This window comes from Sinohyriopsis cumingii, chromosome 1 (assembly GCF_028554795.1).
Source record: "Sinohyriopsis cumingii isolate HCF-2022 chromosome 1, ASM2855479v2, whole genome shotgun sequence".
Classification (NCBI taxonomy): Eukaryota; Metazoa; Mollusca; class Bivalvia; order Unionida; family Unionidae; genus Sinohyriopsis; species Sinohyriopsis cumingii.
The window spans coordinates 2953081-2965563 of record NC_142961.1 but is presented as its reverse complement, the minus strand read 5'-3'; the positions used below and the strand labels follow the sequence as shown (position 1 = coordinate 2965563).

The window sequence follows — 12483 nt, the reverse complement described above, 5'->3', positions numbered from 1 at the left end:
AATGTTAAATTTTAAAAAACCCAATTTATATTTAATTTTAAATGAGTAATTGTGCATACATGACCCAGGTGACTTGTACTATACTAACTGACAAACCATTTCAGTCTATGTAAAAGTACTTGCAAAGTTCTAATAATAGAGCAGGGATTCCACCTACATCAATAGGGCACTCTGACAGAGCTCTGTAAAACTAGGTCAGATCAGAATGTGACCCTAAAACTGCAGAAAACTGAATGGGTTACAATTATCAAATTTGATTATATTGCATGCATTGGAATAATAATAAAGGCAGTCCAACATGTAGAAAAATTTCAAAAAGCTCAGGAAGGCTGGTTCAAACTTTCTAGTAAACTTGTTACAGGTCAGTAAGTTTATCTACCAAAGGGGAATTTTGTGAGCAAACTACAGATGATGAAATGAATGGAGAAATATATATTGAACCAGAAACTTATGCATACCAAACTGCATGCATTTGGCGTATCTCTTATGCATTTGGCATTTTTGTGTTGCATTTAGTGTAGCTGTGGCATATCTGTGTTGCATTTGGCATATCTTGTGTTGAATTTAGTGTATCAGTGGCTTATCTGTATTGCATTTAGTGTATCTGTGGCATATCTGTGTTGCATTTAGTGTATATGTGGCATATCTGTGTTGCATTTGGCATATCTGTACCTCAGCCATGTTGAATCAAATTTTCCTGAGGTTAGATTTTTAAATTTTTGTTGTTACATGTTTAGGCTCTTCCTAAAAGTAACAAGAAAAAAGTGAGTACAACAAGCTTTATCAAATTTAACAATTTTTTTCCCTACAAAAACAAGGTAAAACTGAGAAAAAGAACTTGCGGTTTTACAAATCAAATACAAAATTAATCCAAAATTAAAAAATATAAGTCCTATTATTAAAAAGTTCTAAATGAAACTGAGTTTGAATCCTGATAAAATCCAAAATGGAAGACGATGATGTTTGTTGTAACCTTTAATGTGCTGCAGTGTCAACATTCTCTTGTTGAATCACAGAAAATATTATCCCAGTTTTTCAATTCTGTATAAATTTGCCTCATGGTAGGGGAATACCTTCATGGGTACTTCTAGTATCAGGTAATATTCGAGTCTGACACATTCCTGTAAACTCGATAATCTGGCTGACCCATTACAATGACAAGTGCTTCATACAAAGTTGTCTCTCCAGGAACCTTCCATCAGGTCTGTGCCCTCTGTGGCCACAATCCGATACATGTCTGACACATTCCTGCCCAACTTAGTAACCTGGCTGAATCATAATGAAGGACAAGTGCTTCTTACAGAGTTGTCCCTCTAAGACCCTTCCATTGGGTTTGTGTCAGTGCCATCTGTGGCCATCTGATAATCGACATTTCATTTTCATTTTTCTCTGCCCCCCAGAGGCATGGGATGTATTAATCAGCAGGGAGGTGATGGGGGCATACACATTCCTGTCTTCAGTTCTGATTGCATAAAGAGTTAATAAATGAGGGACAGAGACTGCAATAGCTCTGATTGCCCACTAAGATAAAACATCAATGGTCTACTTGATTTACTGACAGACATCAATGGTCTACTTGATTTACTGACAGACATCAATGGTCTACTTGATTTACTGACAGACATCAATGGTCTACTTGATTTACTGACAGACACCAATGGTCTACTTCATTTACTGACAGACATCAATGGTCTATGTGATTTACTGACTGACCCAGATGATTCATAGCAGCCCTCACTCCACTCAAGATCACCACCAATCCAGCCATTTCCAAACAAAGTCCTCATTAATTCCTCATTCCTGTTTGGGATTTTACTTTAAGGACATACAAGGGGAAATCATGTGTTGTCACTAACTGATGTCAATCAGTGAAGTCACACCACTCTCAGCACCCATTCCCCATTGGCAAACTTCTTTCTCTTTCTCTTTGAAAACACAAAGTTATCCCCTATCACAATCAAGGCATACTGTTCCATGACCTCAGGCATGTTCAGACAGGACATATTTGAGCTGCAACAAGGCATCTCTGACTTGTAGTCCAATTCAGATTTAACATTATTCACGATGGAATTTCTCCTGAGGCTTGACATGGCCAAAATCATCAAAGTTTAAGTCACCGTTGTCTCCCCTTCTGACACACAGACATACACTGAAGGCAGCTATCATACATGATTTGCACTTTATGAGAACTTTAGCTTCATCTTGCAGATTGAGTAAGCTGTATTAGTAGATCCGATCTACATGCAGTTCAGTTATGATTGTTAAGTTGTTCTAATGAGCAACCTGGTTCTTTTTCTAAGAACAGCTTGTTGTCATTTGTCAAGCACAATAACTATTTATTTTCTCTCCTTGATCAGTCTGTCAAGAGAAGCAAAGATGCATAAGATGTTATGTGAAACACACAGACAATATCTGCATTAGCTGTTTCTACCACTGAAGACATGAATTTGCTACATTCGCTGGATCCTTCTGGGAAACTTTTCATTGTGAGACAATAATCAAGTGTGGAATCCCACAGGGTTCACCTGTACATCTGTATAACCAAATTCTCTCATGTTGTGCTAAGTTAACATAAGGAGAATTTCATCCTTTTGGTATAGCAATCATTCTCCTATTGGGTTGCTCACCATTTCTTCTTACCTGTACTCCTAATGTAATGTGATCAGGTAATGTATTTAATTAAGTAAACAACTTTTTTTAGTAAATTATTTTTCTCCAATGACACCTGATCACATTAGAAATTATCCCCCCACACTTCTTTGCAATGTAAGCATCCTTTAAGGTGTCACTCAGATATAAAGCTGGTTTAAACCAGTTATAATGATAACCTCCCAGCAGGTAGAAAGAGAAATCAACCAATAAGAGTGGCTTCCTTTTGTCTATATAATTTATTGACAGAAAGATGTTTTTCCTTCAAAGATGGGTAGATCCTGGTGTATTTAGCCATTGTTTACAAATGTTGTCAAAGCAAGCAAGAGGGGTGCATAGGTTATTTATGAGCTAGTAACGTCTAGTTTTCTGTCAGATGATGTGATTTAAATGCTTGCTACAAAGTCTTAATGAAATTTTTTAAAAACTATTTTGGAATATGGTAAAGGTGGGGTATTTTGTTCAATAAAAAATAAAAATTGAACAGTTAAGTATGGCAAATTGGCTGATTTACTTCACTATAGCTTGGGTTACATTTTTAATTTTTCTGGCAGGAAATGGAACATTCTGTGTAGTGGCAGACAAGGTGACGGTACGGGTCACTAACCTGATAAAGAGAGACATCTATGATATTGTCAAGGCAGACTGGCTTCTGAAATGTGTCGAAGCAAAGCTGTTCATATCATGGTAACTAAAATCTTTGATATATTTTCCTGTGCTGATTGAGTCTATACTCACTTACATATCCATATATATTTTCCATGCTGATTGAGTCTATACTCACTTACATATCCATATATATTTCCCTGTGCTGATTGTAGGCTATACTCATTTACATATCCATATATATTTTCCATGCTGGTTGAGTCTATACTCACTTACATATCCATATATATTTTCCATGCTGGTTGAGTCTATACTTACTTACATATCCATATATATTTTCCATGCTGGTTGAATCTATACTCACTTACATATCCATATATATTTTCCTGTGCTGGTTGAGTCTATACTCACTTACATATCCATATATATTTTCCATGCTGGTTGAGTCTATACTCACTTACATATCCATATATATTTTCCATGCTGGTTGAGTCTATACTCACTTACATATCCATATATATTTCGCTGTGCTGGTTGAGTCTATACTCACTTACATATCCATATATATTTTCCATGCTGGTTGAGTCTATACTCACTTACATATCCATATATATTTTCCCTGTGCTGATTGAGTCTATACTCACTTACATATCCATATATATTTTCCATGCTGGTTGAGTCTATACTCACTTAATATCCATATATATTTCCCTGTGCTGGTTGAGTCTGTACTCACATATCCATATGTATTTCCCTGTGCTGGTTGAGTCTATACTCACTTACATATCCATATATATTTTCCATGCTGGTTGAGTCTATACTCACTTACATATCCATATATATTTTCCTGTGCTGGTTGAGTCTATACTCACTTACATATCCATATATATTTTCCTTGCTGGTTGAGTGTGTACTCACTTATATGTCCATCATTACCTGGCATGCATGTTAAATGTTCAATGTGCTGTGGGAGCAAGTAGAAAGTTAGATATTTTTATTTGCTCAGATTTTTTTGATGTGTAGAATTTGTTTTGCTTGAGGAGACTTTAGTGATGTGGCAATAAGGATGATACAACCATATGGAATTTAAATGAAGGCAGTTAGCAGTGTCAAAGTTCACTCAGTTTTTAAATATAATAATAACCATTGAAAAATGTATGCCAGCATTTGTAATTTGATTTCCAATTATGGGTTTAGAATACAGTGAAACTGTCCACTATAGCACACTTTGTTATAAAACAAATTTGGAAAGAGCTTGGTTTAGGTGTGGCTCCCAAAACTTTGTAATAATTGCACTGAGGTCTTGAAGTACTGCAAAGATTTTTTGCATAATAAACAAGATTTGATATAATAATCTGGCAACATGTGTTGTATCTTTGTAAAAAAAATTGTCTTATCATTGCATCATTCTACATATGAAGAAAGATGTTATGTGTTTCTGTTTATGAATATCCATCTGATTTGTGTCAATCATTAGTCAATCATTAGTCAGTTATTAGTCAATCATTAGTCAATCATTAGTCAGTTATTAGTCAATCATTAGTCAGTTATTAGTCAATCATTAGTCAATCATTAGTCAGTTATTAGTCAATCATTAGTCAATCATTAGTCAGTTATTAGTCAATCATTAGTCAGTTATTAGTCAATCATTAGTCAATCATTAGTCAGTTATTAGTCAATCATTAGTCAATCATTAGTCAATCACTGTACTTTGATCTTAGTTTATTTTTGAAAGTTGACAGCTGATTAAAAAGCTGGTATGTGTTGATCTTATTATTGACACATGTTCAATAAAGACATTAAGACATTTTTGTATATGTCTTCAATACATTCCCTGTACAATTGTTGACACATGAGCAATAAAGACATTAAGACATTTTTGTATGTCTTCAATACATTCCCTGTACAATTGTTGCTCAAACAAAAGCTTACATATGTTTGCTCATTCAACTTTTGTACACAATCAAGCATCAGACAAATGCTGTCGTTGATTAAAGATTCTCACACAAATTCAATTTAAGTAATTTCCAATTATCAGTCTAACAGCTAAAGGTTGTTCACATTATGGTTTATACAGATAGTTAAAGGAGTGGTCTCTGTTATAGATCACTGCCATCTCACCCTTTGGGTTGCCTCTGCAATCAGGTCTTTGTCATAGCCTTGGTAAATTAAATGTTTAGATAGCTCTTCAGACCTTGTTAGGAATGTTTCAACATCGGAGCAAATTCTGCGTATCCTCAGTGCCTAGCTAAACAAACAAACTGCAATGACCTACTCAAATATGGAATGGAGGAAAAGGCTGATAGGATACCATTTATCCTGACCTACCATCCAGACAACTCCAAAGTAGGTAAAATCATTGGGAAACACTGGCCCATTGTGGAATCGTCAGACGCACTAAAGTTAATCCTCCCTAACAAACCTGTAGTCGCTTACTTGAGACCAAAAAACCTCAAGGACACCCTAGTCCAGGTGAAGCTAACGCCAATCACTAATCAAGACCACCCTAGTCAATCTGGCCCCATTGGCGATAAAAGGTGCAAAACCTGTCAACATATGATAGAGACCAGGACATTTTCTAGCACAGCGACTAGAGAAAAATTAAACATACATGGTCCAAACATAATGTGCAAAACAGAGAATGTCATTTATCTCATAACATGTAAGATCTGTAGCCTTCAGTCTGTCAGAGAAACTGAAAAGCTACACAAAAGGATCAACCTTCGTAGATCTGATTGGATGACAAAGAAGTTGTACAGAAGCCCGGTCGCAGAACACTTCTCCTCATGTGGCCACACTTTCAGTGATATAACACTTATTGCAATTGCTCACAACCCCAACTAGGAAAGAAAAGGAATCTTACAGGATATGCTACCTTAGAACATTGAAACCAAGCAATTTAACCCAAGAAGACTAGAAAAAGACAACCATGCACAAATAAAATTATCTTTTGCAGCCTACTCATTTTCTTTAAAATAATTCTCTAAATTTGCTTAATTGTCTATGACTAATATAGCAATGAAATATCCAGGATATAATGTGCACTTATATAAATTTACATAAAATAACAGATGTCATTATGGCTCATCAATTTCTAGGTCAATACAAATATTTTCCAGTATCAGCAACAAGCTGAAATAAACTAGTTGAAACATAATAAAGTTCAAAGGTTGAATTCCTGTAGAAACACCCATGTAAAGTTTTTGCAAACAACCGCTTTTCTGTTTTATTTGTTTGTCTTGTCTATGTTTTGTATTTGTCTTTGAAAAAGACTCATTAAAGAGTTGAAAGTGCTCAGGCTAGTTAGATAATAGTTTTGCACTGTTCATTGTCAGTTTATTGCATTTATCTTAATCAATCCTGACACATGTGATCCCTTGCACTTGAAAGGATTGTTATTCGCCATATGATTTGTGTTCTCTCTCTCTCTCTCTCTCTCTCTCTCTCTCTCTCTCTCTCTCTCTCTATATATATATATATATATATATATATATATATATATATATATATATATATACACACACACCACCAATAAAATCATGGGAAGATTCTGGGTTTTGTACCTTTCTCCATTCAGTAATCTCATTTTGGGCATGTTTGAGAAGTTTGTCTATGAAAATGTCATAGGGTATTATTGATCACTGATTACAGCTTAAGATGAATAGTTCATTATAAAAAACATGATCAAAAGAAATACTTTGATTATACTGTACATGTATTTGTCATAATACCTTGGCTTACCTACTTTTCATGGGATACCAATTTTTGCAAATTTCATGCTTGCTACCAACCTTGAATAAAAAGACAAAACAATAATCAGCATAAACAATAGGATCTCTTATACAGTAATTAGTAGAAACAATATAATCTTTTATACAGTAATCAGTAGAAACAGTAGGATCTCTATACAGTAATCAGTAGAAACAATAGGATCTCTTATATGGTAATCAGTAGAAACAATAGTATATCTATACAGTAATCAGTAGAAACAATAGGATCACTTATGTGGTAATCAGTAGAAACAAGATCTCTATACAGCAATCAGTAGAAACAATAGGATCTCTTATATAGTAATCAGTAGAAACAATAGAATCTCTTATACGGTAATCAGTAGAACAGTAGGATCTCATATACAGTAATCATTAGAAACAATAGGATCTCTTATACTGTAATCTGTAGAAACAATAGGATCTCTATACAGCAATCAGTAGAAACAACAGGATCTCTTATACGGTAATCAGTAGAAACAATAGGATCTCTGATACAGTAATTAGTAGAAACAATAGGATCTCTTATACAGTAATTACTAGAAACAATATAATCTTGTATACAATAATCAGTGGAAACAATATGATCTCTTATATAGTAATCAGTGGAAACAATAGGATCTCTTATACAGTGATCAGTGGAAACAATAGGATCTCTTATACTGTAATCTGTAGAAACAAGTAGGATCTCTATACAGTAATCAGTAGAAACAACAGGATCTCTTATACGGTAATCAGTAAAAACAGTAGGGTCTCTGATACAGTAATTAGTAGAAACAATAGGATCTCTTATACAGTAATTACTAGAAACAATATAATCTTGTATACAATAATCAGTAGAAACAGTATAATCTCTTATACAGTAATCAGTAGAAACATCAGGATCTCTTATACAGTAATCAGTGGAAACAACAGGATCTCTTATACTGTAATCTGTAGAAACAATAGGATCTCTATACAGTAATCAGTAGAAACAATAGGATCTCTTCCCCAGTCAGTGAATTTAAGGACCAACATTGATGCCATTTTAACAAAAATAAAATTGATACCCAAGAGAATAAATTAAATAGCCAAATGTAATATCAGGACTTAAATCTCTGCTCAAAGTTTAACTTTTACAAATTTATATTAACAGTAGACCTTTGATACTTTGTATTGCCTGTAATTTTTATGGTCTCTAATTTTCCATATCCTGGTTTTTCATAAAACATCAGTCTATACAAATCAAAATTATTCTTTTTGCTCTGATTCTTGGCATAAAGGACTTTAGAAACTTTTTTAAAGAAAAGTTTGGGAATCTTAGAAAAAATTAATTTCATTACCTGTAATTATTTGTACACCTGAAAAAATAATTGATATAAGTGTACAAAAAATTAAAGAAAATATAATAATTTGTAAGTAAAAGTGATTAAAATGATGAATCAGTTATGATAATTTACGCCATATTGTTTGTCAAGTGAATGTATTTAATTTTAAGATGGATTGAAGAATAAATATCTTTCTGCCTTTTTTAACCTTAGAGCTGTGTATGTCCATTGCAGGAACCCAAGTGACATGTTGCATACATCTCCTCAGACGGTTAAGGTGTTCCAACAGGATTATGACCAGTATGGAGACAGCTTCACCAAGGACATTTCCCCAGATCAGCTGAAGGAAATATTCACCAACATGCCTACGGTATAACTCACTTGATTACATTACAACTTCTTACATCCAAACTGTATTCATGTAGATTATCACTTGATTACATTACAACTTCTTATATCTAAACTGTATTCATGTAGATTATCACTTGATTACATTACAACTTCATATATCCAAACTGTATTCATGTAGATTATCACTTGATTACTATACAACTTCTTATATCCAAACTGTATTCATGTAGATTATCACTTGATTACATTACAACTTCTTATATCTAAACTGTATTCATGTAGATTATCACTTGATTACATTATAACTTCGTATATCCAAACTGTATTCATGTAGATTATCACTTGATTACATTACAACTTGGTATATCCAAACTGTATTCATGTAGATTATCACTTGATTACATTACAACTTCTTATATCTAAACCGTATTCATGTAGATTATCACTTGATTACATTACAACTTCTTATATCTAAACTGTTTTCATGTAGATTATCACTTGATTACATTACAGCTTTGTATATCCAAACTGTATTCATGTAGATTATCACTTGATTACATTACATCTTCGTATATCCAAACTGTATTCATGTAGATTATCACTTGATTACATTACAACTTCATATATCCAAACTGTATTCATGTAGATTATCACTTGATTACATTACAACTTTTTATATCCAAACTGTATTCATGTAGATTATCACTTGATTACATTACAGCTTTGTATATCCAAACTGTATTCATGTAGATTATCACTTGATTACATTACATCTTCATATATCCAAACTGTATTCATGTAGATTATCACTTGATTACATTACAACTTCGTATATCCAAACTGTATTCATGTAGATTATCACTTGATTACATTACAACTTCTTATATCCAAACTGTATTCATGTTGATTATTACTTGATTACATTACAACTTCATATATCCAAACTGTATTCATGTAGATTACCGGTTTATCCAGATTACATTAGTGATATTTGTTGAATGCTTATTTTTTTTCAGTTAGAGTCTTTAGAGACGTTACTTTTTTTGCACACTCAGTTGAAACATCACATGTACCACAGATGTTACTTTTTTTGCACACTCAGTTGAAACGTCACATGTACCACAGATGTTACTTTTTTTGAACACTCAGTTGAAACATCACATGTACCACAGTTGTTACTTTTTGTACACACTCAGTTGAAACATCACATGTACCACAGATGTTACTTTTTTACACACTCAGTTGAAACATCACAACTTATTTACCCCTATAGAAAGCTTATTGTGTGTTGTAGATGAGAAAAATATTATTTCACATGGATGTGAGCAGGGTAGGACAATCCAACTCCAGAGATGTTCTCAGGGCATTTGATCACATGATTTTCACATGATTTATTCAAAATTTATCCAAATACATGCATTTAGAAAGTGATGCATGAGAAGTCTCAAAAATTCAATCAAAGTCACAATTATTATACAAATTTTATTTCGGTGACAATAAATTAAACAAATAAGAATAAAAAATTAATTCAAAAGTAATTTTTTTTTTTATCACCATACTCTCTTCCATTCCAAAGTCAGCAGATGTATGTTAATACAGAAGGATACTTGGAAATCTTGCTAAAGGATACTTGGAAATCCTGCTAAAGGATACTTGGAAATCCTGGTAACTACTTATGACCAAAACACATGTGTCCTAGAGGGGTTCTGCAATTTATACCATTTTCTTTCATATGTGCAGAACTTTGGTCCATTTCCAGAGAGTGAAATCGAGCATGGCTGGATATAAAATTGCTGATTATTTCAATGTCAAATTAGTGGTGTGGGAATGCGGAAAGTGGACTTCAAGCCAGTGGCAGCAGGAATGTGGAAAGTGAACAGGAGAATGAAACTCTTTAGAACTAAGATTTGTGCCATTGACTTGGCAAGCCTTGTCTCTGCGTATGATTTTATCCCTTGGTTTGGATTTTTCCATCATGACTACACACATATGCAAGCAATAGTATGCAAATATTGATGAAAATAAAACTATTATTTTGTAACGCTAGGAAAGGTGTATACTGTTCTTTTATTTCAGTCAAATATAGACAAGCTGGATGCAAAGGAAATAGCAGAAATAGAGGAGCATTATTTTCCAGATGATTCCCCATTTGGCTTGTTCAGAACTTGCAAGTGAGTGGTTGAATAAAATATTTATTATTAGCCTATTAGCACAAAGGTAGGTGGAGTAATCTTAAAATAGCTTGGAAAAGGAAATCAAGATATTGTTTGGTTGTGTCTCTAGTAAACTGTTTGTTCACAAAACATTACATACAGTGCTGATTGTGTCACAAGTGTGCTGTCTGTACACAGAAAATACAGGGTTGGCTGTGTCACCAGTATGCTGTCTGTACGCAGAAAATACAGGGTTGGGTGTGTCACAAGTGTGTTGCCTGTAAACAGAAAATACAGGGCTGGTTGTTTCACTGGAAACTGTACACAAATCAATGCATGAGTCACCAAAACATATTGTCTCTGCAACAAAAATACATGGCTGGTTGTGTAGTCATGATGCTGATAGTGCACACAGAATTCACAGGGCTGGTTGTGAAGTCATGATGCTGATAGTGCACACAGAATTCACAGGGCTGGTTGTGAAGTCATCATGCTGATAGTGCACACAGAATTCACAGGGCTAGTTGTGTAGTCATGATGCTGATAGTGCACACAGAATTCACAGGGCTGGTTGTGAAGTCATGATGCTGATAGTGTACACAGAATTCACAGGGCTGGTTGTGAAGTCATGATGCTGATAGTGCACACAGAATTCACAGGGCTGGTTGTGAAGTCATGATGCTGATAGTGCACACAGAATTCACAGGGCTAGTTGTGTAGTCATGATGCTGATAGTGCACACAGAATTCACAGGGCTAGTTGTGAAGTCATCATGCTGATAGTGCACACAGAATTCACAGGGCTAGTTGTGTAATGAGCATATAGTCATTGCACAGAAAATATCAGGTTGTATAGTCAGTATATTGGCTGTACATAGATAATACATGGCTGGTTGTGTCATGAATGTATAGTCCGGGTTCTAGGTACATGGCCAGTTATGTCACAAGTATATAGTCTGGGTTCAAGGACAATTATCCAGAGGTCAGTTACCCCCGTCTCAATTACATAGATAATAAATGGCTGGTTGTGCCATGAGTATAAGTCTGGGTTCTTGGACACTTATCCCCTGGTCAATTACCCCCTGTGTCAATTAAATAGATAATACATGGATAGTTGTGTCATGAGTATATAGCCTGGGTTCTAGGACAATTATCTCCAGGTCAGTTCTGCCCCATCAGTTACCCCAAATCAATTACCACCAAGTCATTCATTACCTGGTCAATTACCTGCCGTGTCAGTTACCTCCTGGACAACAAACCCAATGATATGGTTATTCCACTGTTTGAAAGAAGCACATGCACTGAGTTGCTGTTGTTGTTGGATTTAATGCCATTTTCAGCCCAAGATAGGCTATACATGGCAGCTAGTATAAATGATGGAGGAAGAACCCGGGAAAACCCTAGAAAGAACCACCGACCCACAAGAAGCTACTGGCAAGCTTTCTCAGTAAAACTAGAAGTAAGAACTGTGTATGAGGTGGATGTCCGATGTTATTAAAAACATTTTCATATGCACAAGATGGGTACCAAATTCAATTTCAAATGCAACTTAACTTTTTCTGACAACTACTGATGGAAAATTGATAAAAAAATTGGCAACTATTAGGCATCTTCTTGTTATTGATATTGTACAGCCACATCCATGCATCAT

The 12483-nt window shown here is 34.5% G+C and overlaps 1 protein-coding gene across 1 annotated transcript in view; it reads left to right on the top strand.

The window, feature by feature from the left end:
• The window catches only part of LOC149806325 (DNA ligase 4-like), a 108641-nt gene that overhangs the window by 81411 nt on the left and 14747 nt on the right, over positions 1–12483 (top strand). Inside the window, exons 14-16 of the mRNA XM_089951622.1 lie at positions 3204–3336; positions 8564–8699; positions 10757–10851. Coding sequence (XP_089807748.1) covers positions 3204–3336; positions 8564–8699; positions 10757–10851 — 364 coding nt within the window. The remainder of the gene's footprint in view (positions 1–3203; positions 3337–8563; positions 8700–10756; positions 10852–12483) is intronic.